At 54.8% G+C, this 27,425-nt stretch overlaps 1 protein-coding gene across 1 annotated transcript; it reads right to left on the bottom strand.

Moving 5' to 3' along the window:
* Nucleotides 1–163: 163 nt before the first annotated feature.
* QRICH2 (glutamine rich 2) lies at nt 164–25,162 on the bottom strand. The gene is made up of 22 exons (XM_065909901.1): nt 24,653–25,162; nt 24,398–24,487; nt 22,727–22,786; nt 22,234–22,344; nt 17,462–19,193; nt 16,836–17,251; nt 15,695–16,655; nt 14,348–14,433; nt 13,152–13,249; nt 12,532–12,646; nt 7,688–7,948; nt 6,840–6,962; nt 6,688–6,762; nt 6,333–6,497; nt 6,116–6,237; nt 5,438–5,503; nt 5,110–5,211; nt 4,281–4,484; nt 3,236–3,383; nt 2,828–2,915; nt 1,772–1,897; nt 164–348 (listed from the first exon to the last, which is right to left on the bottom strand). The coding sequence occupies exons 1-22, from the start codon at nt 25,160–25,162 to the stop codon at nt 164–166; spliced, it is 5,844 nt and encodes a 1,947-aa protein (XP_065765973.1).
* Between the last annotated feature and the right edge of the window lie 2,263 nt (nt 25,163–27,425).

Below are 27,425 nucleotides of genomic sequence, written 5' to 3' on the forward strand. Positions count from 1 at the left end.
CCATACTCAGCCCTCTTGAAGCCCTGGTGCCCTCAGAGAGAACAGCTGGCCCTGTTTGGGGGAGCCGCGTCCGTCGGGCTGCAAGAAGTCCACTGTCACACCTGAACCAGAACCGAGGAGCCTCATGGCCGAGAGCTTTCTCCTGAGCGTTTATTTATAGCCCTCAGTGAGCAGAGGTGGACCGTGGCCCCCGGGTGGGCTCCTCGAGCCCCTCCCCAGGGGGCACATCCCTGTGCACGTCCAGCCCCCCTGGGAGGTTTGCCGTCTCGCCGGGCAGGTGGGCTGGGTTCGGCTGGGAGAGGCGGCCCTCGGTGGAGACAGGTCTGTCTTTGCGATGACGGGAAGGAGCTGCGGGACAGGAGGGGCCCCAGATGGCTCAGGCTGACTCCCACGCCCACCGGCGGCCCACCCTGGCTTGCCCAAAGCCCCCCTAACCAGGCTGAGCCAGGACATCATGCTGGAGGGTCACGCTCTCCTACGAGCCCCTAAGCCACACTCCTTTATACTCTGAGTTAAAAATAAGTCAGGGGCCAAGAGCCTGCCTCTTTGTTAACATTCCCTCTATTAATACAGGGACTGTTAGGGCCACACTGACTTAAATCAGGGCAGGAATTTCTCTTTAAGACATCCCCCCGCCCCGGCTTCTGTAATGTGCCTTTGGAGTGGACACTGGCGTGTCAGGTAGAAGAAAGCTAAGTTCCCCTAAGAACAGTCCTTGGAGCCAGAGCCACAGGCCGATGCTGTCTGTCCACTGCTGAATCCTCCACCCCAGGCTATTTGCCTTCGTCACCAGTGCTGGCTCCAGGGCCAGACGACTTGGCTTTGAGCTCCGGCTCTGCGCATGTACTTTAACGTCTCTGTGCCTTGGCTTTGTCAGCTGTAGGTGGGACCAGCAGTGGTCCCTATCATTTAACACGTGAGGATTAAAATTATTGATTCACACGTGTAAAGCTCTTCCGCAGTGAGGAACCCTTGGCAGAGGCGAGGCTGCACATCCCACCACTGCACTGGTTTCTGCCTCCTGCAGGCACTGGGGGCTGGAACTGGAAGGCTTGGTGCAGAGGACCTTGGGCTGGGGCTCTAGACCTGGGCGGTGGGGCTCCCTGGGCCTCCAGCAAGTAGCTGCAAAGCATTGTGGGTACATAAGGTTTCATGAGAAGAAACTCCGCAGCTTTCTTAGACTCTGCTGGGGGCGGGGGAGGGGAGCGGCTCCTAACTTAGCAGCCAGAATCCAGCACCCTTTTATTGACAGATGAGGAAACTGGCCAGGAGGAGGGGGAGACGTGCTCAGAGTCACCTGGAAGTGGTCTAGCCCCCCGGCTCCAGGCCAGCGTCCCTCTCTGGCCTCCACGGGTAGCCAAACCCCGGGGGAAGGCTTAGCCCTCTGGCTTTCAGGCCAGATTTGGCCCCTCTGGGGAGAGCACGGACTCTGGGGACCTCCCAGGCCCAGGAGACTCGGTACATGTGAGCAGCGGGGAAGGACGTGGGCCTGGAGGCAGAGCTCGGGCCGCAAGCCCGCACCTGTTTCCTCTTCTGTGAGATGGGGGCAGTGAGAGTATCTGCCCACAGACCTGGCACAAAGTAGGCGTCTGGGAGGGAAGGGTTCTCTCTCTCCTCCCTCGCATCCCATCCCTTGGCTCCCGGGCCCCTCTTCTCTCCAGGGGAATAAGGGTATATACCAGCCGCGGGCAGCAGAGGGGCCTGGCGGGGCAAGGAGGAGGGTCGGCGGGCAGTGCCACCCAGAAGGACCCTCCGTCCAGGGAGGGGCTACCTGAGTCGTTGGCAGCCAGCGTCTGGGCACTCTGAGGCCGCGAGGGCAGCTGGCCGCCGTCGCTGAGGGACTGCTGCCGATGCCCGTGGGGCCGGGACTGCTTGGTCTTGTGCTTCATCCCCGCATCTGATGGGAGACGGAGTGGGGAGGGTCAGCTCTGACACCGGCTGGGAGCTCTGAGGGTGCCGTGGGGATGGGGAGAGGGCGGCGGGCTGCTGGTCTCTGCCTGCCTCAGCGGGCGCCCTTCTCAGTCTGAATTCGTGGAAATGCCCTTTATAAGCAAGCACTTCGTTCACTGGAAAAGACCCTGATGCTGGGAAGGATTGAAGGCAGAAGGAGAAGAGGGTGGCAGAGGATCAGGTGGTTGGATAGCATCACCAACTCAGTGGACATGAATCTGAGCCAGCTCCATGAGATAGTGGAGGACAGGGGAGCCTGGCGTGCAGCAGTCCCTGGGGTCGCAAAGAGTCAGACATAACTTAGCGACTGAGCAACAGCAAGCACTTCATCCCCCTCTACGTCTGTCTGGCCATCTGTCTATCCACTCACTCTGATATCTACCTACAGACAGCAGCCCCATGCCAGGTGCTGGCTGAGTTCTGACCCTGGGTCTACAGTTTGGAAGGGGAAGTGACTTGAAAGATGCATACACGCCTGTCAGACCCAGAGAGAAGTGACAAAGCACATCCAGGATGGCCAACTGGAAGGGGACATTCCAGAACACGAGAGATTCACAAAGGGGGAGGGGGCTCAGGAAGAGTTTTGAAGAACGGGTGATGCTAACAGAGGCTTAGGTGGGAAAACGGGGGTGACAGCCTGCGGATGAAGGCTGGCCAGAAAAGATGCGGCCACGACATTCCTGCTAATTGGCTAAGACTAGATAGCTGTCCCCTTTCCGCAAACACTGACCTGGGGGCGTTTGGAGTCAGGGAGGTGGAGGAGGAAGGCAGTGGGGGTCGGGTGGCCCCAAGAAGTGCTGGGGCCTCCAGGAGCTGGACAGGCCCTGCGGGACCCAAGCAAGGAGCCTGAGGGCGTCTGGGTCACCTGGACACTCACTGTCTTTGTTCAGGAGGTCTGGCAGCCGTGTTTCCATCCGGCCCTTGTAAATATGTCCGTCCAGGCCCAAGATGTCCACCTCGTCGTGCTGTGGAGAGGGGTGGGTACCCATGGCCACCTGCTGCCTGAGCTTCCTTCCTGTCCTCTCTCTGAGCCAAACGGTGCTCAGAGCCCTCAAAGGGGCCGAGGGACAGGGTGAAGGGGACAGGGCCGGGTGGCCGGGTGGCCGGGATGGCTGTCTTCTTCCCAGGAAAGGGAAAGAACCTGAGGCTCTGACTGGGTCTGATTAAGAAACTGCCCCCGAGGCCAAGGGCCGGGCAGGGGACTGCTGGCGGCTTTTCCGGAGGGACCTGGGAGTCTGGGGGCCCCTGGGGGGCCCTCCCTGGAGGCTCCCAGGAATGTCCCCACCTTCATGGCGATCTGGACCTCCTCGGTGGGGTACAGGCCCTGGGAAAGGTGCTGCAGGCGGATGCGCCGGTAGGGGTAGGTGAGGGTGTGGCTGCCCCCGCAGGGCCGGGGCGCCGAGGAGTAGCTGTAATCAGCCAAGTCTGGCAGCCTGCGGTGGAGACGGCGAGTCACAGGGAGCGGGTGTGTCCTGGGACACGCCTCGGTGGCGGTGGGGGGCTGCGGGGGGGGGGGGTGGTGCCGACAGGGGGCTCCCGGGGCTACAGCTTGAGCCAGGACAGGGCGGGGGGCGAGCGAGCAGGGTGGCCTCCTGAGGGACACACACACACACACACTCCCTCTCTCACATGCACACATTCACACACGTGTATTCACAGATCCTCACACACACATTCACACATACGTTCGCAGACACACACACTCTCACTCAGAACGCACACATACGCGTTCCCACATTCATACACACATTCACACATACACACACATTCATCTGCTCATATAGTATACATTTAACAATGCTGTCTCACACTTGTTCACACGCATTCACACACTCACGTACACGTTCACATACATGTGTTCACACAGATTCTCAAACACATTCGTACATATGTTCACACACATTCACACGTACACATTCTCTTGCATTCTTTCAAAAACACACACATAAACGTTCACACAATATAATCACGCCCACATTTTCATACACACTTATATGCATGTTTACATTCTCAAAGACATACACAATCACATACTGTCTCCTACATGGAGGCCCCACTCCACACACACACACACACACACACACACACACACACTCTCACACTCTGCCAGACTCTCGGGCCCGACACACACACACACACACACACACACACACACACACACACACACACTCTCACACTCTGCCAGGCTCTCGGGCCCGGCACACATACACACACACACACACACACACACTCTCACACTCTGCCAGGCTCTCGGGCCCGGCACACATACACACACACACACACACACACTCACACTCTGCCAGGCTCTCGGGCCTGGCCGGGCTGCCCACCGTCGGTAGCAGGGGGAGCTGAGGCACTGCGCCTGCAGCAGCTCGTGGATCATCTGGCTGCTGGCCTTGACGGAGCCCCCGAAGTGGATCTGCACCTTCTCGATGTCCAGGAGCATCTTGGAGTGCATGGTACGCAGGCGCCCCACGCTCCGCTCTACCGGCCCCAGGTCCCCCCGCGGGAAGCCACTGCTGCCCAGCTTCAGGCTGTGGGGTGTGGGCCCAGCGGAGGGGTGAGCCGTGCGCTGGCACCATCCCCAGGAAGCAGGGCCCTGTGGGGTGGGAGCCCCCTGCACCAAACCCCAGGGACCAGGGCCGGACTTGCCGGGGAGGGTTTCCTGAGCCGAGAGCATGCAGAAGAGCCAGAGGGGAGAGCAGCCCAATCCATCAGGCCCCCTAGCCCTGCCCCCACACCCCTGGCCTCTGTGGACTCCAAGAGCAGCTTTGAAAACCAGCCTTTCCACTGAACCCCCGGCCTCAGGAGGTGGAAAGGCTGTGGGGAGGAGGGCAGGAGCCCCCGAGGGCATGAAACACACTCCCCACCACTCATCTCACACACATGGAGCTGCCCCCTGACTTCCTCCCAGGCCCAGTGTGAGCAGGGAAAAGACGGGGGATGGGGGGAGTCTCAGAGGCAACGTCCCACCAGGACGCCCAACAGGGGCGCAAAGGCAGGTGGTTACTAGGTCTGCACCTCGGAGCTGATGCTTCTGCCCCGGGAAGAGCTGGGAGCTGCTTCAAAAAGTGCCCTAGCATCACCCCGCCCCAGCCCCCACTCTCGCCCTCCAGACCCCCTGCAAAGCCCTACAGGACCCCGCGGCACTGCCCGTACTTGCGGCTCTGCTGCCGAACCTGCTCCAGTTCAAAGACCGTGTAGGGGCGGACGGAGCGGTGCCCGGGCAGGCAGGGGCCCACGGGAGTCACGGGGATGACTCTGGGCAGGGCAGGGAAGGGAGGGTCGGAGTGAGAAACCCCAGCATCCAAACCATCACCCACACCTCACGCTCCACCTGCCCGAGGAGCCTTCCCACCCCGGGGATTGAAGGCCGAGGGGTAAGAGCAGCCCCAGGGCATAGAGCGGGCCCGAGAAAGGAGAGCTGGAGGCAGGGAGGGAGTACAGACGACGCCCCCCGTCACGGCCACCCACTGGGGGCACTCACTGTCCAGTCACAGGTGTCTCCAGGGGACGGTCACATGAGAGGCAGTGGAAGTGTGCCAAGAGCTGCCTGTGAGGGATGGGACACACGCAGAGGGTGAGGACCCTGCCCAGAAGTTCCCAACGGGAGGGATGGAGAACTCAGGAGGGTTTGGCTGGTAGGCTGGATGCTCAGTGCCCAGGGGGACACCGGAGGCAGGTCTGGGCCCCAGTACTAGAGATGCCCACTTCTGTACACACGTCTAGCACATCCCCTAACCCAAAACCGGCAGGGCTCTCAAGGGCCCCCAGGGGTGAGTGCCCTGCGTAAGCTTTGGGGGCCCTCTGGTGGCCAGGAATGGGAATGCTGGGACTCAAGCTGCCATGAGCCAGGCACCCCCCATCCCACCCTGGGCCAGGACTCACCGCCCACCCCCCTAGGCTCTGCCTCTGGTGGCCTGGGGCCTGTCACCCTGGGTGCTGAGCTGTGGGGGCTGTGGACCCCCTCCCACTTGTGACCAGAGAGCCTTACGCCTCCCTCCCCTCCCTCTCTCCGCTATAATATGAATCAGCCTGAGCTACAAAAGCTTTTCAAGTTCTGTCCCTTCCTACTGCTGGACAGTCCCAGACAGGATCCGCCAGTCCCTCCAAACACACGTGGGGACCCTCCAGCCAGCCCACCCTCGCCCCTGCCGGGCCTCACCTCCGCATGACAGCTGCCTCGTCCGCCTGGTAGAGTGGAGAGCGCTCTTTGAGCTGCTGTCGCAAGGATTTCCACCGATCCTCCAGTGACTGCTTCACTGGGTCCAGCTCCAGGCGGTCCAGCTTGGGGGAGGAAGCGGGGGGCGGGCACCAGGTGAGCTCTGAGAAAGCAGGTGGGGGTCTGCAGTGCCCGGCGGAGGTGGCGCTGCCCCGGTCACCTTGTTGTCCATCTCCACCAGGAGCTTGTCCAGCATCTTCTGCCAGTCCTGCTCCTGCCCCGTCATCTTGGCCACCAGCTCCTGCATCATGTGGTTCAGCTGCTCCGTGGTGGCGTCAAACTGAACGCGGCTCACTTTTGCTGCCAGGGCACTCTTGTCGGCTTTCTGCCCAGAGACAGGGGGACGAGATGCACCCCCACCAAGATGGGAGAGAGTCACGGTGGGGCCCCACTCCACGTAGCTCAACTCTGATGCTGAGCCCACATCCCACCTTGGGCTCCCCTCCTCTCTCTGCCTTTTCAAGAGTGGGAGCAATGGGACCTCCCTGGGTGGCTTTTCTTCGGCCTGGCCTTACCACATCAATTTCCATCTCCAGGTGTTCCCTGTTGGCCTTCTCCCTCTCCAGCTTCTCCAGACCCTGGTACAACACCTGGGAGGCCGAGGGAGCAGAGAATGAGAAGCAGGGAACCAGGTCGTGCCCCAGTCCCGCCCCCCGCCGGCCCTCACGTCAATGTCCTTCTGCTTCTGCCGGTGGTCTTCGATGAGGTTGCTGGTAGTGATGTTGAGCTTCTCGCAGTCGCCCTGAACCTGCAGAATGGCACTCTGGACGTGGCCCAGCAGCTCTTCATCCTGCCCAAGACAAAGGCAGGCTCCCTGGGGCGGCCTCCCCACCCCAACTTGGGGTACTGCCGCCCCCAAACAGCGGAGCCCTTAGAACATCACCCAGCAGACAGGCTGATACCAGACCCTGCTCTAGGTCTCCTGGGTTGCCATCATAACCCACCACCTCCCCATGGACTAGCCTCCAGGGACCCGGTCCACTGGCGCAGGTGATCGGTAGAGGTGGTGAGCTGCCCCGGGGCCCCTGAGAGTTGGGGTGTGGTCTACAGTCTCCCCTCCTGCCCTGAGCTAAATGTGAATTCTGGAGTCCAAGAGACAGGCCTCAGGGACTTGTCCTCCCTGCCCTCCCCACCCCCAGCAGGCCTGCCCTTTATAGGGGAAGAGAGAAACGGACCAGACCAGTGTGAAGGAGGGGGCGGGGGAGCCCACAAACCCTAAAGCTGTGTCAGCGTCCCCGAGGCACGAGAATGGCTCTGCTCCACCCGTCCACCAGCTATGCTGTCCCCATCCCCACCTGTGGACCCAGCTCTGCCCCACAGTCCCCTGTGCCCAGGGCCAGCTTGATGGCTTTCCTTGCTGTGACCCTACAGAAAGACCAGGCACTTTCGGGCAGTTGCTAAAGGGCTCCATCATGCAAAAGTGACCCAACATCCCTCCCCTGGGTGGGGACTCCCCAAGCGGCTTCTGGCAGGTTGGTTGTTTGCAGCCACACAGGAGGGAGGCAGGCACGTCACCTGGCTCTGCAGTTTGGCCTTCCTGGAGGGCCGGGAGGCAGCCAGGTTGTTGACCATGTTCTGGAGCTGCTCGTAGCGCTGCACCAGCATGCTGACCTGGTGGCTCAGGTCCAGGCTGCAGGCTGGGCAGGTGGCCGCGGGGTCGATCTGGCTGGGGGCCAGGGTGGTCAGGGTCTTGTGCGGGGTCATGTTCAAGCTCATGGACAGCAGCGTGGAGGACGAGGCCAGCATGTTCTCAATGATCGACCTGAGCTTGTCTAACTGGGTGTGGGAGAAAGCGCGGGTGCAGGGCAGTGAGCAAGTCACCACACGGTCACCACCAGCCTTTCTGCCCTGACCTGCTCTGATCCAGGCAGTTGCTGGAGCCTCGGTGCCTTGCAGGGGATGCAGCTCATGGGAAGTGCTCGATGTCTGTCCATTAAACTGAACCGTGATGCCAGGGAGGGGAGGGCAGGTGCTGATTAAGTCCTTGCAGGAAGGAGGCTTCTGGACCTTTCTCCAGCCAGCCCATTGCTGCAATGTGAGAACATATCTCCTCTAGCTAAATCCCAGAATGCTGATGTCCGTCAGTCAGCCCACAAACACTCTGAGGACCCTGGCGACACACAGGCCCTGCTTCGGGCCCTGGGCAGGGGAGCGGGGGACTCACACATGCTCTCTCCCCATTTAGTATGTAAATAACAATACGAGAACGTGATTTTCTAATGCCACCTACAAAAAAAGTCAACTCAAAATGGATTAAAGACCTACATGTAAAACCAAGACCATCAAACTCCTAGAAGAAAACAGGCAGGACATTTTTTGACATACATTGTAGCAATAGGACTTCCCAGGAGGTCTGTTGGAAGAATCTGCCTGCCAGTGCAAGGGACACAGGTTCGATCCCTGGTCCAGGAAGATCCCAGATGCCATAGAGCAACTGCCCCACCTGCCACAACTTCTGAGCCCGTGGGCGGCAACCCTGAAGCCCATGTGCCTAGAGCATGTGCCCTGCAACAAGAGAAGCCACTGCAGTGAGAAGCCGTGCCACTGAGCCCTGCCACGAAGCGTGGCCTCTGCTCACCGCAACTAGAGGAAGCCCGTGAGCAGCAACGAAGACCCAGCGCAACCAAAAATAAATAAATAAATTATAAAAAATAAAAGAAATTGTAGCAATATTTTTCTATCTGCCCCCTAAGTCAAAGGAAATAAAAGCAAAAATAAACAAATGAGGCCTAATTAAACTGAAAAGCTTTTGCACGGCAAAGGAAATCACCAACAAAAAGACAACCTATGGAATGGAAGAAAATATTTCCAAATGATCTGACTGAAAAGGGGTTAATATCCAAAATATATAAACAGCTCATACAACTCAGCATTCAAAAACAACCCGATTTAAAAATGGATGGATCCCATCCTTATGGCAGAAAGTGAAGAAGAACTAAAGAACCTCTTGATGAAATTGAAAGAGGAGAGTGAAAAAGCTGGCTTAAAACTCAACACTCAAAAAACTAAGATCATGGCATCTGGTCCCATCACTTCATGGCAAATAGATGGGGAAACAATGGAAACAGTGACAGACTTTATTTTCTTGGGCTCCAAAATCACTGCAGCTGATGACTGCAACCATGAAATGAAAAGATGCTTACTCCTTGGAAGAATAGTTATGACCAACCTAGACAGCACATTAAAAAGCAGAGACATTACTTTGCCAACAAAGGTCCATCTAGTCAAAACTATGGTTTTTCCAGTGGTCATGTGTGGATGTGAGAGTTAGACTATAAACAAAGCTGAGCACTGAAGAATTGATGCTTTTGAACTGTGGTGTTGGAGAAGACTCTTGAGAGTCCCTTGGACTGCAAGGAGATTCAACCAGTCCATCCTAAAGGAGATCAGTCCTGAATGTTCATTGGAAGGACTGATGTTGAAGCTGAAACTCTAATACTTTGGCCACTTGATGTGAAGAGCTGACTCATTTGAGGAGACCCTGATGCTGGGAAAGATTGAAGGCAGGAGGAGAAGGGGATGACAGAGGATGAGATGGTTGGGTGGCATCCTGGAGTTTGAGCAAGCTCCAGGAGTTGGTGATGGATAGGGAAGCCTGGTGTGCTGCAGTCCATGGGGTTGCAAAGAGTCGGACACGACTGAGTGACTGAACTGAGAAGACCTAAATAGACATTTTTTCCAAAGAAGATATACGGATGGCCAGCAGGGACATGAAAAGATGCTCAACATCGCTACTTATTAGAGAAATGCAAGTCAAAACCACAATAAGATATCACTGCACACCTCTCAGGATGGCTAGCATCAAAAAGTCTACTGGGAACGTCAATTGGTGCAGTCACCATGGAAAACAGTACAGAGATTTTTAAAAACACTAAAAATAGAATTAGCATATAATCCAGCAATTCCACTCCTGGTTATGTATCTGAAGAAAATGAAAACACGAATTCAAAAAGATACATGCACCACAATGTCTCAGCAGCACTAGTTACAATAGCCAAGATATGGGAGCACCTAAGTTTCCATCAACAGATTAAGAAGATGTGGTTTATATATTAAAGTGGAATACTGTCAGTCACAAAAACTGAAATTCTGCCATTTGCCAAACAACATGGATGGACCTCTAGAGAAAAGAATGGCTAACCACGCCAGTATTCTTGTTTGGAGAATTCCATGGACAGAGGAGCCTGCAGGCCTAGAGTCCATGGGGTTGCAGAGAGTCAAACACGAGTGAGCAGCTAACTCTAGTTTCACTTCACTTTCATGGATGGACCTAGAGTATTATCCTCAGTGAAATTAGTCAGAAAGACAAATGTTGTGTGTTGTCACTTATATGTAGAATCTAAAAAATAAACTAGTGAATGTAACGAAACAGAAGCAAACTCACAGATCTAGAGAAGAAACTAGTGGTTACAGCTGGGGGATAGCCCGGGGAGGGACAAGATAGGGGGAGGGAATTAAAAGGTACAAACTGCTATGTATAAATAAGCAGCAAAGCTGTATTGTGTAGCACAGGGAAAGAGAGCCATTCTTTTATAATAACTTTCAATGGAGTATGTTGCTGTTTAGTCATTTAGGATTGCCATTTCCTTATCCAGGAGACCTTCCTGTCCCAGGGATCGAACCCGTGTCTCCAGCTTGGCAGGCAGGTTCTCTACCACTGAGCCACCTGGGAAGCCCTCAGTGGAGTACAATTTGCAAAAATACTGAATCACTATGTTGTGCATTTGAAACTGATGTAATATTGTAGATCAACTATACTTCAATTAAAAAAGAGAGAGAGAATGTGACCAGTGCCACCACTGCCGGGGTCTCTCACGGCCTGGGTGGGAACAGACTCCTTCCACTGGCCCTCCTGCTCTCTTCTGGATCCCAGGGTCCCAGTATGTCCCCATAAAGGACTGGTCCTGGGTAGACACCAGACGGGCCAAAGATCTGTGACGTGTTGCCTGCCTCAAGGGGAGGGGCTGAGCCAACCTAGGGCCCCCCTTCTTGGAAGCATGTGACATTGCGAGGCCTGGGGCAGCCCTTTTGGACCATGTGTGAGAGAGAAGAAAGCCACTGACACAGGGAACCCAGCCTAGCGTTCCGGGATGACCCAGAGGTGTGGAGTGGGAGCGGGGAGCGAGGCTCAAGAGGGAGGGGATATATATATATATATAATTATGACTGATTTGTGTTGTTGCACAGCAGAAGTCAACACCACATTGTAAAGCAATTATCCTCCAATTATAAAATAAATGAAAAAAATTAGAAAAAAAGAAAGCCGACAGAATAGAGAAAGGAAGAGACATACAGCGGTGTTTGAGAAAGATGGATAAAGAAAGGGACGCGGAGGCAAAGACAGATACAAAAGACGCAGAGGGCCTCCCTGGCGGTCCAGTGGTCAAGAGTCTGCCTTGCAAAGCAAGGGACACTGGTTCGATCCCTGGTCCGGCAAGAGCCCGCATGCCGAGGAGCAGCTAACCTGGTGCTCCATGGGACTGAGCCGGTGTTCTAGAGCCGACTACCGAAGCCCGCGCACCTTGAGCCCATGCTCTGTGACAAGAGAAGGCACCGTAGGGAGAAGCCCTCGCGCTGCATTCAAGAGTAGCCCCTGCTCGATGCAACTTGAGAAAGCCCTTGCACACAGCCAAGAAGACCCAGCTAAGCCAATAAAGAAATAAATCAATCTGTTTCAAAAAAGACACACAAAGACAGACAGGGAGTGGCCTGGGCCAGACTGGCCCCTTGGCCTGGAAGTTTGCCCTTCCCAATTTCTTCGACATATATGTATTTTCAACCAGGCTCCTGCTGGCCTGAGCTCAGCATGATTCTTGCCACCAGAAGAGTCGATGCTCTTCTGAAGAGTCGGGAGCTGGGCCTGCCCAGCGGCGGGTGGGTGCCCTCCAGGTGTGGCCCCGGGGAGCCCCAGAGGTGGCTAACTAAGCTTAGGCCTGAGCCTTGGGATAACACGTGACTCTCAAACACACCATCTACTGCCATCCTACCCAAGACAGTCAGTCCTGGGTTGTGAAATGGTGCACACCGCCATCCTGGCAAACTTGGAGTGGGTCCCAAATGGGGCCTCTAGCATAAAGGGGTTCCTGTCGTGAACCCCCTGGGCCCGTGACTTTGCCCCTCTGATCCTTCTGTGGGCACTCAGAGAGCTGGTCTGAGTCCAGACAGTCCTCACTGGGAACATTCTGGGGTGACCCAACACTCACGATGTAAAGGCAGACACTCCCAGGAGAGTGAAAAGACACTCCCCAGAATGGGAGAAAATACTTGCAAAATGTATATCGGATGAGTGTTTAAGATCCCACCGCGCTCAGCCAGCTCTGAGAGCGAGCCAGATCGTCCCTGTGGCTGAAGGGCCTCACCTGATCCTGCAGGTAAATGGAGGCTTCGCAGACTGACTGTTCCATGCTGACCTTGCCCTTCTCCTGCCTCTCCCTCAGCTCGCCCAGCTCCTTCTCGATGTCGGCCATGGTGACTCTGTGTGCGCAAGAGATGGTCCAGCCCCACTGCCCGCCCAGGGGCCTGGGCCCGCCATGGCCGAGCCCCGGCCATCAGGGATGGAGGATGCAGACCGGCGCTCTTTCATATCCCCTCTCCGGGCCCTGGCTAGAGCGTCCAAGGCCCTGCCTGCCGTGGAGGTGGGTGCCCAGTGTGCCCGGCTGAGACGCTTCAAGGGGGTGAGGTCTGACCCTGCACAGAGGCTGGTCTGAGTGGCTCCAGCAGATGCTTTGAAGCCTCCAACTGTGGACAGAATCTCGGGAGTTTTTGGTCCAGGGAGAGGAGTGCTCTTCCAAGCCCTGGTGCTGAACTGTTTTAAGAACCTGGGAAACTCCCACAGGCAACCTGAACCTGAAGAGCAGACATGATCTGGGTCAAAGAGAGCAGTCAGTTCAGGAATGAGGGGACCAGAGGCTTCTACCGCCTCCCTGGCTGAGAACACGTGATCCCAGGACACAAGCCGCACTCGGCCGGGGGATTTTACCTGAGGATACCCAGCTGCAGGTTCAGCGGGCTACCTTTCTCCTCCTTTCCTATTTCTTTCTCCCCATGACCCTCCAGGATCTTGCTCATCTTCTCCATCTACAAATCCAGTGGAAGAGGAGTGTTAGGCAGGCTTGAGATCTCTGCTTTCTGAATGTACCTCTGCAGGCCCAGCAAGCTCCTCCCCCATTCCCTAATCCATTCTTTTTTTTTTTTTTTCCCCATACCATGAGGCTTGTGGGATCTTAGTTTCCCAACCAGGGATCAAACCCAGGCTGCTGGCAGGGAAAGCACAGAGTCCTAACCACTGGACCTCCAGGCAAGTCACCCCACCCCCTAATCCTAATCCAATCCTCTAGCAAAGTCTGAGGTCCCTTCCTGACATTCAGTCCGTCTACCCCGTGGATGAAGGTGCTGTTGCTTAGTCGCTCAGTTGTGTCCGACTCTTTGCCACCCCATGGACTGTAGCCCGCCAGGCTCCTCTGTCTATGGAAGCAAGAATACTGGAGTAGGTTGCCATGCCCTCCTAGGGGGTCTTCCCAGTCCAGGAATTGAACCAGGGTCTCCTGCATCACGGCTGGACTCTTCGCCACCTGAGCTACCAGAGAAGCCCGTGGATTAGAGAGCTGGCATTAAGAGAATGACTGGGGACTTCCCTGGTGCTCCAGTGATTCGGACTGCACCTTCCGATGCAAGTGGGTTCAGTCCCCGGTAGGGGAGCTGAGATTCCCACATGCCTCAGGGCCAGAAAACCAACACATAAAAAAACAGAAGCAATATTGTAACAAATTCAATAACGACTTTAAATATCATCCACATCAAAATAAAAACTTTAAAAAGAGACAGAGAGAAGGACTGAGGACCTAACAGCCCCTGGCCGTGACTGCCGGTGCCGGACAGCCCCACAAACGCCAAGGCTGCTCCAGGGACGGTGGGTATTCCTGGAAACAACCACATGTAATGAAAGGAGCCCAGGCCACCTTGCTGGCTCAGTGGAATCCTAATAGCTTTGAGTGACAGGTTTTAGATCTAGGAAAGAAACACGCTGAAACCTGGGGTGTATTTCCCACCGGAGGGGTCGGTAAAGATCATGTGACAGTAACGGAGGTGAAAGGACTGTGCGGTCCATGAAAAGGCAAATGGAAAGTGGGATTGGCGGCACTGGAAGGCACCGCAGGTGGACCCTCCCTTACTTACTTTTGCTTTTTCTTGTCGAATTTCTTTGGTCAAGGCCTTCAAGGTCTTCAGCTGTTCCTGCAGGTCAGGGGGTATGGACTTCTTCACTATGGAGAGCACAGATCTTAGAGTCAGAAAAATCAGATTTCTAAGGGGCTCCCAATCCCAGCCTCACAATGAAGAACAACGTGGATCATTTATCTGGCTTTTCCTGGGGGCTGGGGGGTGGGGGGTGGGGAGAGGGGATGGGAAGAAAGGAGTGTCTTTTTAGGGTTCCCCTGGTGGCTCAGTGGTAAAGAATCCACCTACAATCCAGGAGACATGGGTTCGATCCCTGGGTCAGGAAGATCCCCTGGAGGAGGAAATGGACTCACTCTAGTATTCTTGTCTGGAGAATTCCATGGACAGAGGAGCCTGGTGGGCTACAGTCCATGGGATTACATAAGAGTTGGACATGACTTAGCAACTAAACAAGGACAACAAAATCCTTAGCCTTAAAAGTCCGCCTAATGCTTAATTTCCTAAAGGATATTACCCGCTTAACTCACAATTGCCACTCAAATTTTAATTCTCTGGGGCTAGAGCTGTGAATGTGCAAAGGTTAAGTTTAAATTTTCAACATTCTCTCTCCCCGTCCAACCCAACACAGTCATCTTGCTCAGCATCTTCCTGGTTGCTTTCCAGAGAGTCCAGCGGAGGCACAGGAAACTGCCTCCCTCCTCTCTTGAGGCTCCTTCACTCCTACTGGTTTAATCTCATCCCTTGGACCCTGAGGGCTTCCCAGGCGGCTCAACGGTAAAGAATCCACCTGCTAAGCAGGAGATGTGTGTTTGATCCCTCCATCAGAAAAGCCCCTGGAAGAGGAAATGGCAGCCCACTCCAATATTCTTTTTCTTTCTTTCTTTCAATATTTATTTATTTGGCTGCATCAGGTCTTAGTTGTAGCACTCAGGGTCTTTGTCGTGTGCCTCAAGGGCTTCTCTCTAGTTTTGGTGTGCGGGCTTAGTTGCCCTGCAGCATGTGGGATCTAGTTCCCTGACCAGGGATCAAACCCGTGTCCCCCTGCACTGGAAGGTGGATTCTTAACCGCTGGACCACCAGGGAAGTCCCCACTCTAGTATTCTTGCCTGGGAAATCCCATGGACAGAGGAACCTGGTGGGCTACGGTCCGTGGGACTGCAAAGAGTCAGACATAAGTTAGCAACTAAACACCAACAACTTGGACGCTTGAAGGCTATGGGAGAACCCAGAATAGCTGAGAATGGAAATGCCCTTTTTGTGGTCTCAGGCAGAGGCGCAGGAGGAGAAAAGGATGAAATCAGCTGAGGAGGAGGACAGTGGCCTCTCCTCTGTGCATGTAGCACCCACCCATCAGTGCCAGCAGATACTGGATCTTCTCCAAGTCTGTTTGGCCAGCCTGTTCCTCATCCAGGTCCTTTATGTTCTCCTTAAGCTCCGTGTAGAGGGCGATAATCTCTCCCATCATACGAAATGTTTCCACTGCTATGGGGAAGCTAGGAGTCAATTTATCCAGTGATTCACGTCTCTCACTCTGAGTATCACTCCTTTCGGATGAGCCTCGGTTCAGATAGTCAAGGGAGTGTGTGCTCCTGGGAAAGAGGGCCTCTTGGCTTGGGGAAGTCTGAACAGAAACTCCAGGTTGGCGTAAGTTATATAGTTCTTTTGGACCCACACCTACCTGGACTTGCTGATCTACACCTTGATACCCTGGGCCACCATAAATTAGGCCCTGGGAGTCTGCGATAGAGTCGGGAACAGCCTGGTCACGCTGCTCTGGTTCAGGTGTTTCCAAATGCTGTTGATCCTGGGGTGCAGATCCTACAGCTGTGCCTAATGGTGTTGGGCCACGCTGCAGCAAACCTTGTCGATACATTTCTCGTAACAAAACTTCTCGGTCTATACCTGATGGCGTCAGACCTTGACTGGCTAGGAGTGATGACACCCGACCATACTGATCCCTGCCAGGAGGTGCCACACCTTGCTGGTATGGGCGTGGTGATGTCAAACTTCGAGAATCGGCACGGTGTGTTGGAAACCCGAGAAGCTCTGTGCCTGGCGGTATTATGCTTCGACCTGTGCCAGGCTGCCTCCCCCAACGCGGATCTATTACAGGCTGAACCAAACCCTGCTGATCGGCACCAGGCTGCACAAAGCCACGTGGATAGGCACCAATCTGGACCAGACCAGGAGGATATGCCCCAGGTGGGACCAAGCCAGGCATAGGTATATTAGGTTGGAAAAAGCCATGTCGACCTCTATCAGGCTGTACTAAACCATACTGATCCACTTGAGGTTGCACCAACCCAGGCTGGCCTGCACCAGGCGGCACCACACCAGCCTGGCCTGCACCAGGCTGGATCACACCAACCTGGCCTGCACCAGGCTGGATCACACCAGCCTGACCTGCACCAGGCTGCGCCACACCAGGCTGACCTGCATCAGGCTGCGCCACACCAGGCTGACCTGCATCAGGCTGGATCACACCAACCTGGCCTGCACCAGGCTGGATCACACCAACCTGACCTGCACCGGGCTGGATCACACCAGCCTGGCCTGCACCGGGCTGGATCACACCAGCCTGGCCTGCACCGGGCTGGATCACACCAGCTTGGCCTGCACCAGGTTCGATCACACCAGCTTGGCCTGCACCAGGTTCGATCACACCAGCTTGGCCTGCACCGGCTTGGATCACACCAGCTTGGCCTGCGCCAGGCTGCACCAAATCAGGCTGACCTATATCAGGTTGCACCATACCAGGCTGACCTGTACCAGGCTGCACCAAACCTCGCTGATACATTCTAGGTGGCACTAAACCTCGCTGATACATTCCAGGTTGCACCAAACCTCGTGGATACATTTCAGGTTGCACTAAACCTCGCTGATACATTCCAGGTTGTACCAAACCTCGTGGATACATTCTAGGCTGCATGAAACCAGGGTGACCTATACCAGGTTGGACCAAACCTCGTGGATACATTTCAGGTTGCACCAAACCTCGTGGATACATCCCAGGTTGCACCAAACCTCGTGGATACATTCTAGGCTGCATTATACCAGGCTGACCCGCGCCGGGCTGGACCACACCAGGCTGACCCGCGCCGGGCTGGACCACACCAGGCTGACCCGTGCCGGGCTGGACCACACCAGCCTGACCCGCGCCGGGCTGCACCACACCAGGCTGACCCGCGCCGGGCTGGACCACACCAGCCTGACCCGCGCCGGGCTGCACCACACCAGCCTGACCCGCGCCGGGCTGGACCACACCAGCCTGACCCGCGCCGGGCTGCACCACACCAGCCTGACCCGCGCCGGGCTGCACCACACCAGCCTGACCCGCGCCGGGCTGGACCACACCAGGCTGACCCGCGCCGGGCTGGACCACACCAGGCTGACCCGCGCCGGGCTGGACCACACCAGCCTGACCCGCGCCGGGCTGCACCACACCAGCCTGACCCGCGCCGGGCTGGACCACACCAGCCTGACCCGCGCCGGGCTGCACCACACCAGGCTGACCCGCGCCGGGCTGGACCACACCAGCCTGACCCGCGCCGGGCTGCACCACACCAGGCTGACCCGCGCCGGGCTGGACCACACCAGGCTGACCCGCGCCGGGCTGGACCACACCAGCCTGACCCGCGCCGGGCTGGACCACACCAGCCTGACCCGCGCCGGGCTGCACCACACCAGGCTGACCCGCGCCGGGCTGGACCACACCAGCCTGACCCGCGCCGGTCTGGACCACACCAGCCTGACCCGCGCCGGGCTGGACCACACCAGCCTGACCCGCGCCGGGCTGGACCACACCAGGCTGACCCGCGCCGGGCTGGACCACACCAGCCTGACCCGCGCCGGGCTGCACCACACCAGACTGACCCGCGCCGGGCTGGACCACACCAGCCTGACCTGCGCCGGGCTGGATCATCTCATGCTGCTCTGTGCCAGGTTGTATGAAGCCAGATGTTCCCAAACTGGGCTGTACAAAAACTTGCTGATCCATGGGATATATTACAAATCCATGCTGATCTACACCAAGAGGTACCAGTCCAGACTGATATGTGCCAAGTGGTCCTATACCACTCTCATCCATTCCAGGAAGCTGATATGTGCTAAGTGGAACCATACCAGGCTGATCTGTACTAGGCTGTTCTGACCCTTGCTGATCTCTGCCAGGTACCAATGGTGGCACTGCAACACTCTGAGCCATGCCAGCTAGTACCAATTCCTGCTCATCCATCCCAGGCAGCATCACTCCAACCTGATCCACACTGAAGGGTACCATGCCAGGCACATAAGTGCTGGGATACAGCAATTCAAGCTGATCTGAGTCAAATGATCCAAGTCCATATTGATCGGGCCTTGCATAGAGGTGGCCTGGGCTAGTGAATACTCCCCTGTGCTGATCTGGGGACACCTGAGGGTGTCGATCTCTGGGCAAGGACACATCCTGAAACACTGGGCCAAGGTGTGCATCCCGTTCATCTCTGCGTAGATGACCTAAGCTGTGCTGCTCTCTAAATCGGCGGCGGTCTGACTCTGCCCTCAACTGGGACATAGATGGTGGATGGGGTCTGGCCAGGCCAGCTTCATCACGGGCTCTTAAGTGTTGTTCTCTACCCGGAAACCCAGTAGCAGAGGAAACTCTGCTTCGTTCCCTGCCAGGAGGCCCATCAAAGGGGTATCCTATGCCGCTGGTTCCTGAAAAGGTCTTGTCTGTGATAAAACCAGCAGAGTCTATAGCCTGGTCAACACTTGGATGCGTGGTGGAGCCTCCACTTGCAGTGAGGTCATTTGATGTTATGGAACCCTGTCTTTTGCGCCGCTGAAGTCCTGTTGATGACTCTGAGATCTGGTGAAAGAGGAAGAAAGAAATCAGTGACTCTAAGGATAAAGTACTCATGATAAGAGTCAGAGGGTAGGAAGTCTGGGGTATCCGATGAAGATGATTTAGAGCCCTTGGGGGAAAAAACAAGCACCCTTACAAAACTAAACTGGACACAAAGACTGACTTTGACATCCTTGAAAGACAGTTCTCCAGATTTTTGAGTCTGTACATTTGTAAATGGTATCCTTATATGTAATTTTCCTCATAAAAGACAGGAGGGGGGAGCTCCCTGGTGGTCCAGTGGTTAAGAATCCATATGCCTGTGCAGGGGACACGGGTTTGATCCCTGGTCTGGGAAGATTCACATGTCGTGAGGCAGCTAAACCTGCACACCACTACTACTGAAGCCTGTGGGCATAGATAGCTCATGAACCACAACAAGAGAAAGCACCACAATGAGAAATCCACGCACTGCAGCCAGAGAATCTTCCCTGCTTGCCGCAACTAGAGAAAGGCCACATGTAGCAATGAAGACTCAGCACAGCCAAAAAATAAATTAAAAGAAAGGGGGGGGGGGACCTGCTAAATCACGTGATCAACTCCAGCTTTTATTGAGTCTACAAATAAAGGACATGAGTAATTTATTGAGTTTACAATATAAAGTCTACTTCACCATTGACCCATTGCTGGCAGTAGAAGCGTACACAGTAGGGAAAGTAAACCATGTGTTTAAAACGTAAAGCACAAACTCAGAATTGTCTGTATTGACTCTCACAAAAGAACAGGCCAAGACACATGTACAAAGACAGAGTCTGAGGCATTGTTTATGAAACAGGTTATCCATAGGGGACCAAGAGGCCTCCCTGGTGGCCTCGTGGTTAAGACTCCATGCTTCTGGACTCCTTGGTTGTCCAGTGCTAAAGAATCTGCCTGCCAACGCAGGGAACACTGGTTTGATCCCTGGTCCAGCAAGATTCCACATGCCGTGGAACAACTACGCTCATGTGCCACAGCTACTGGGCCCGCACTCTAGAGCCTGGCTCTGCCACGTGAGAAGCCACCACAGTGAGAAGCCCACGCAAGTAGAGAACAGCCGTCACTCATCGAAACGAAAGGAAGTCTACACACAGCAAGAGACCCAGTGCAGTCAAGGATAAACAAAATTCTAAAAATATGAACCATGGGAAGTAGTCAACTCTGTTTTACAGAAGATTCTTCAAGACCTCTCCTCTAGGGATGCAACTGATACAAGAATTGCTTGAAGAGGTACCATGAGGAGGAGGAGGAAGGAGAGAAAAAGGTGGGAGAGAAAAAAAAAAAAAAAGCACCGCTGGGTATATGAACAAAGCTGCAAAGATGTGCCCTGTCAGTCAGCAGAACACACCCTTGGGAACAAGCGGTCAGTGTCCTTTCATACTCAAGTCCTGGGATGAGCATCTTCCATGTGAATTCTGAGCTCCTTGAACTGTAGTTGCTTCATGAACCGTGTCCTTCCTCATGTCTGCGTCTCCAAGCATGGAATCCACTCCTCTGTACTCATCACACACCCCCACCCTCTGTACTCACATCCAAGCTTCAATCCTGCCTGTCTATTCATGATGCAGGCGGACAGTATACCTCACAATCACCTTAGAGTTACGGCCAACAAGGCAAAAGAAGAAAACATTAGCCAAAACATTAGGCTCAAGCATGTTGTATTTCCTCAGCTTGAGAGAGTGAAACTCTCCACTGCTTTCATTATGGTCATTACTGACTCTTGCTTCTCAAAAATTAATATTTATATTTATTCTCATCCGCTTCTGGGGCTGTTCGTGATTCTGAGCAACTGTCAGAACCCTTACACTTTCTTACTCCTGGAAAAGCAAAAAGTCTAGAGGCGCTTCTGTCGAGGCTTATTTTTAGGTCTTGCAGGTGTCTTCTGCCAGCACCCTGAAAAATGTGCTGCTCACTCGAAACACAGAATAGTGATATGTGGGTAAATGCAAAAAAGCTTTGGCTTAAAAAGAAATGACAGTGAAAGCAGAGGCCACCTTTTTATAGGCTGGTCACTTGGTTTGCAGGCTCTTTTTTGAACCCTCTGATGCTGCTTTCCTCGAAGAGGGCCCTGAGCTCAGGAAACAAGGAGACTAGAAGGGTGTCTTTGTACCCAGATGGTATTTGGCGCACCCCAGATGGCCACTGGGTGGCGCCAAAGGGCTCACTCTCTTTCCCCTGCTTGTCTGTCCATCCGCGTGACCCTTTGGGAGGAATCCAGATATACAAAGTCAGGGGAAGAGGAATGTCAAGACCAAAAGGGCACCTGATCTTTGTCCTTGAGGGTCATTTGAAAACACCCACTTTGTTCAGACAAAGAAAGCTTGGTTTGGTTATCCTATGCACTGCCTCGAGGCAGATGCCACCCATGTGTACAAGTCCCCATCAGCAAAAGGCTCCCTGAACGGGTTTTATTTCCTTGGTTGGTCACCTTTGGGCACTAATAGTGAAGGGATTCATGCATTTTAGGACGGACTCTAAAGGAACTTTGAAAAGCTAGGAAAACAAATCAAAACTATGCTCCGGAGACTTCCCTGCTGGTTCAGTGGCTGAAACTCCATGCTCCCAATGCAGGGGGCCTGGATTTGATCCCTGGTCCGGGAACTAGATCCCACGTGCTGCAACTAAAAATATCTCACATGCCGCAACCAGGATCCGATGCAGCAAATAAATATTTTTTAAAAACAAAACAAAAAAACCAAATCAAGTATTGAGAAACAAGTCCTCTCCTCCGTTGTTTGTGGGATTCCAAACCGGAACCACAGCAACAAAAGGCAATTTTGGCCAAAGCTAGCCAAACTATAAACATGTATTCTGTTTCTAGGAACTCACCCTATGAATACCTTCACTTGTGTGAATGTCACATTAGAGCAGGGTTCCTTATAAGCTTGGGGAAAAACATTAAAACTCCATAACATTAATAGAAAACTCATGAAGGAAATTATAAACATCCACATAACAGAACACTGCGGGGTTCAGGGGCCCCTTCCAAGACCATGGCCCACCCCCAGGACCCCCCAGCCTCATTTACCGCTTGTGAGCCCTTCCAGCCGTCAGTAATCGCCTGCTCCAGCTCTTCCCAGGTGACCATGGTGGCCTCTTCTGGAGACGGCATCCCACTCAGCTTCCGGTTTAACAATTCCTGACAGTGAAGGACCGCACACACACCCCCAGTTTAATCCCAGGAAGCTTTAGGAACAGAACAGAACAGCACAGGATGGGGTGGGTCTTTCCGAAGCCCCAAGGAGAAGTGCTGTCCTTCAAGAAACCAGTGCATCTTGGGCGGCTGGTTTCGTGTCCCGTGTGGGCCCCGGATGGACCAATGAGCGGGGAAAGAATGTTCCCACATGCCAGGGACTGCACCCCAAGAGGCAGGGGACATACATCACCCTAGAATGAAGGCATGCAGACCCCTGGGGTGGGAATCTGGGTGAGCCTCAGGAGAGGGGCCAGGCTCTGGGCAACCATCCTACCTCTAACCCCCCTCTCTCACCACCCTTTCCCGCAGAACTGGCTGATATTACCAGGAATTCGCCCCTTTCTCTAATTATCCTCTCCAGTTCTTCAATTCGTTGAAGGAGTTTCTGGAAGAAGAGTTCAGAGATTCAGAATCAAAACAGCCCCTCCAGTGGCCCCTACACATACACTCACACACACAAGGCAGAAGAGGAAAGGAGGTCCTTGGGTCTTAGAGGAGCCCAAGGTACAGAGAAGCTTGCCAAGCCAGGCTCCCCATTCTCTTCCCAGGCAACAAGAGGAAGGGACATGAGGCATGGTGGGTGGTACCTGGGGGCTGCGTGCCTCAGACAAAAATGGTGCGGGGATGGGACCCTTTCTTTGGTCCCAGGATGCATTTCATACAACCCACTAGTGGGACTTTGGAATCAGACTAACCTCGCCTCTCAAAAGCAAAGATGATTGGGTATCTGAAAGTCTGCACTGTTTAAAGAGAAAAGTGCCTCTGAAGGATCAAAGCAAATCGCTACCACTTAAGTGGCTCCTTGGCGCTTCCCAGGTGGCTCAGTGGTAAAGAATCCGCCTGCCAATGCAGGAGATGCGGGTTCAATCCCGGGGTCAGGAAGATTCCCTGGAAGAGGAAATGGCAACCCACTCCAGTATTCTCGGCTGGGAAATTCCTTGGATAGAGGAGCCTGGTGGACTACAGTCCATGGCGTTGTAAAATGTTGGACACAACTTAGAAAACAACAAGTGGCTCCTTAGAACTTTGGCAAAACTTCAGAATCTACGAATCTAAAGGTAAAACAACCTTTAGTCTAAAGACCAAAGACAAACCCCAAACCTAAAAATGTGCTTGGTCGCTTGTGTCTGACTCTTTGCGACCCCGTGGACCGTAGCCTGCCAGGGTCCTGTGTCCCTGGGGTTTTCCTGGCAAGAATACTGGAGTGGGCTGCCATGCCCTCCTCCAGGGGATCTTCCTGACCCAGGGATCGAACTTGGACTTCCTGCACTGCAGGGGGATTCTTTACTGCTGAGCCCCTGGGGAAGCCACAAACCTAAAACCACCACGACTTTAAAAAGAAAAGCTTCCCAGAGCAAAAATGAGTCTGGCTGGAGGTCTGAGATGAAATGGGCACGTGGACCTGGTGGTGAGTCCCCTCTAGGGTCTCAGTGGCCTCCTCCTTTGAGCTTTTTTTCTCCCTCAAGTCTCTCTTCTCAGCCTGGGCTGAGAAGAAGTCTCTCTTCTCTCCCTGGGCTTCCTCCTAATTGCTCCTCCTTATTCCAGCTCTAATTCCAGACTCAGCCTCATACAGGCCTGAAACAGGAGCCGGGCCTGGTATCTCCTGGAACTGACCCGCACCAGGGCTCTGCTGTTCATTGGGAAATGCTTACACTCAGGGCTTCCGGCTTCTCCCTCCAAGGAAACAAAGATCCAAACGAGAGAGGTGTTGCCTGGGGGGCTGCAGGTGGTGACCCATGACCCTCTCGTTCTAGCTCCCTTCTCTTGGACCAAACTTTATCCCTCAACATCCACCACCTTGCTCCTTTATTCTAGTTTAAAGGAAAGTCACTTAAAGAACATTCTGAGAAGTTCTTGGGCCCTCTCTGGGTCTGTTCAGGACGCATGGGTGTCTGACAAGTGGTAGGGGAGCCCCGGGTAAGCAGAGGGGAGGAAGGAGGCTGCCCAGGAAGGGGGTCACTCAGCTCCCCAAGGTGGGGTCCCCCGCCACCCTCACCTCGGGCTGCAACTCAGGCTGCTCCTTCTTTTGATGGACTTCCTTCAAAATCTTCATGTCTTCCATGAGGTCCTGGAGCAGCTCGGGGCCCTAAGAGGTAGAAAACGAGCCGCGGGGCTCCCGGCCTGGATCCGGCCTTCCCACGCCTCCCTCTGGCCTCCGGGACTCCTCCCAGGAGCGCTCTCAGAAGCTCAGCTTCCTGGGGGCGGGGCGCTGGAGAGCGGCCCGGAGGGGGCAGACCGCCCGCACACCCACCTGGAAGACCGGCTTGCTGTCCCTCCTGCCTTTCGTTGGCCCTGTCTGCCCCTTCTCCTGCGTCAGCATGGCCAAATCCTTCGTTTCCAGCCAGTCGCGGTCTTCCAGCCCGCCAGTCTGGGTGGGGAAGTGCTGCACGTGCGCCACGATGGCCTGCACCTGGCTCCCCATGGTCTTGAGCTGCCGGCCGAGGTCCTGGACCTGGCCGCCCAGGTCCTTCACCTGGGTCTCCAGCGTCTGCGCCCTGGCCACGCTGCTCCTTCGCCTTTCTTTGGGCCCCGGAAGCTGCGGCGTGCTGGTCGACGCCCGCGCGGACTCAAAGGAGCGACTCTGGTCGAGCATCGGAGACTGGAAGTCGATCCGCGTATCCTGCAGGTTGAGGCTCTTGAGCATGGCCACAAGGAGCGTGTGCAGGGCCGTGAAGTTGACGGCGCCCACCTCCGGGGTGCCGATGGCGAGGTCGGCCAGCTCCCGGAGGGAGACCGAGGGGGCCGCCGTCGCGGGCGGCATCGTGCACCTCCTCGGGCGGCCCTGCCTGCCTTACTGCTTGCCCCGCCTCCGGGGCCTTTCCGGGCCCCTGAGAGGCCCCGGGGCGCCCCTGCCCCTGGGTTCAGCCGCGCTGGGCACCAGTCTCGGTCTGGAGCCTGTCTGGAGGACGGAGAGGAAGCGCCCGGCCACCGGGCTTCCCACTCTTCGCTCCCGGGAAATCCGGGTCCCGGGACCGCAGAGCCTCTGCCGTCAGCCCGCCGCCATCCGATCACCGAGCTCGAACTCGGGAGTGCAGTGTCCAAGCGGCCGGCGGACGTTTGGAACGAAGTTCGTGGCCCCGTTCGCTGCCCGGTTGTGGGGGGCCCCACGCGCATTCGGAGGATTCCACGGAAGAACGCGCCCAGCAGAGAGTTAGCCTCGGAGGGTAGACCTGCTGGTCCTTGAAGCCACCCCAGACCCAAGGAGAGCCTGTTCTAGTGGGTTGGGAAGCCCTGGTCACACCCCAAAGCGTCACCAATTTTGGTTCTCAGTAAAGGCCCCCCACCCCCACCCCGGGAACACATCAATTTGGGGGGAGAAGGGTGGAGGCCCCCTAAGGCTCACCTAGATTCCAGCTGGTTCACTCGGGGGGTGGGGAGTGGGTCACAATAATGCAAAGATTTAAGAGGCCTCATGGCCACTGGGTTTTCTGTGTTCCCTTCACAGGGCAACAGCAATCTAAGAGACACAGTTGTGAGACCTTGGCCCCTTGGGCACAGTTCCCATATCTTTGCTCAATCAGAGGGAAGGTAACTTAAATACCAGTCACACTACCCAGGTGGTTCCAGTTAGCCACCAGCTGACAGAACTTTCTGTGCTGCCCTGGCCTTGCGTATCTCAGAACAGATTCACGTGGTCATGTGCCAGCATCTCCCCTGGTTACACCGCAGGGCTGATGAGATAGGACCAGGGGGAAAGTGATGCTCTCAGCAACAGGCGTGTTCTCCCATGCCAGATTCTCCCAGAAAATGGGTACCACTTTCAGTGCTCACCTTCCAGATGAAGAAAACCTGCACCGGCACTTATACTAGATATTATTTTCACTACTTTTCAAAGTAAAATTTTTAGTTTGAACTGGTAAAATTGAAAGCCTCCATGTTCACTCCCTACGCCCCTCCAAAATAAAAGCAGTGTTTCCTGGAAATGGAGTTAACGAGTCTGTAACCTCCATGAGGGTTAACAACCCAAGGATTTTTGTTCACTATGATATTCCCAAAGCCTGACACACAGTAGGCCTTCAGAGGGGTTGTTGAGATCAGAAGAAATTATTCAGACCTCCCTGGTGGTCTAGTGGTTAGGACTCTGCATGTCCACTGCCGAGGGCAGGGGTTCCATCCCTGGTTGGGGAACTAAGATCTCACATGCCGTGAGGAGTGGCCAAAAAGTAGGGAGAAAAAATTCTTTGCAGTCTTTCGTGCACATACACTCCTACATTAGAAAACGTAAAGCCAGGTCACAGAGTCATAGCTGAAGCTTTTGGATTCAGCGTCAGCTGTATTGGAGGGTGAAATGTGCGGGCTTAATCGATTCTAAGTTCAGGGACCTTCCAGAAGAATATGACTGCTACTACACTAGCTAAGGCCAGAACATCAACTCTCTGGGCCCTCATGTTTCCATTTTCACGTCCCCGAGACTTCTATCATGCTAGGCACACACATTGCTGCTGCTGCTGCTGCTAAGTCGCTGCCGTGGTGTCCGACTCCGTGTGACCCCATAGACGGCAGCCCACCAGGCTCCCCCGCCCCTGGGCACACACTAGGACTCACCAAATGCCAATGCAAAGGGTTTATTCTAACATACTCCAATTCTAACCCCAGGAAATGTACACCTAAATGCTTCTGTTAAATAAGTACCTTTAAAATCTCCTGGAGACACAGAAAACACTCACTGGAGGTATACGTGGAATTTGGGTTGAAAAGGACCTTGGCTTTCGATTCCAAACCTCCCCTTTGACAGCTGGTGAGAGACCCGGGAAGGGTCATTGGCCCAACCTCCAGGACAAAACCAGTCTGCTGAGTAACGGCAGTCCACGACACTTCCTCTACAACCATGGGAATCATTTCACAATTAAGTTCTTTTCTCAAGATCCTCCTACTTGGACTCTTAACAGAAGGCAACTTTTTTGTGTGCTTGAGAAAGGGAATGTGCTCAAGTCTCCACGGTGAGCTGGGGAACTTTCCTAGCAGTTAGGAAAGGGAGAAGAATGTCCAGGAAACTTCCCCACAGAGAAATGCAATGGTACAAG

Source organism: Muntiacus reevesi, chromosome 18 (assembly GCF_963930625.1).
Source record: "Muntiacus reevesi chromosome 18, mMunRee1.1, whole genome shotgun sequence".
NCBI lineage: Eukaryota > Metazoa > Chordata > Mammalia > Artiodactyla > Cervidae > Muntiacus > Muntiacus reevesi.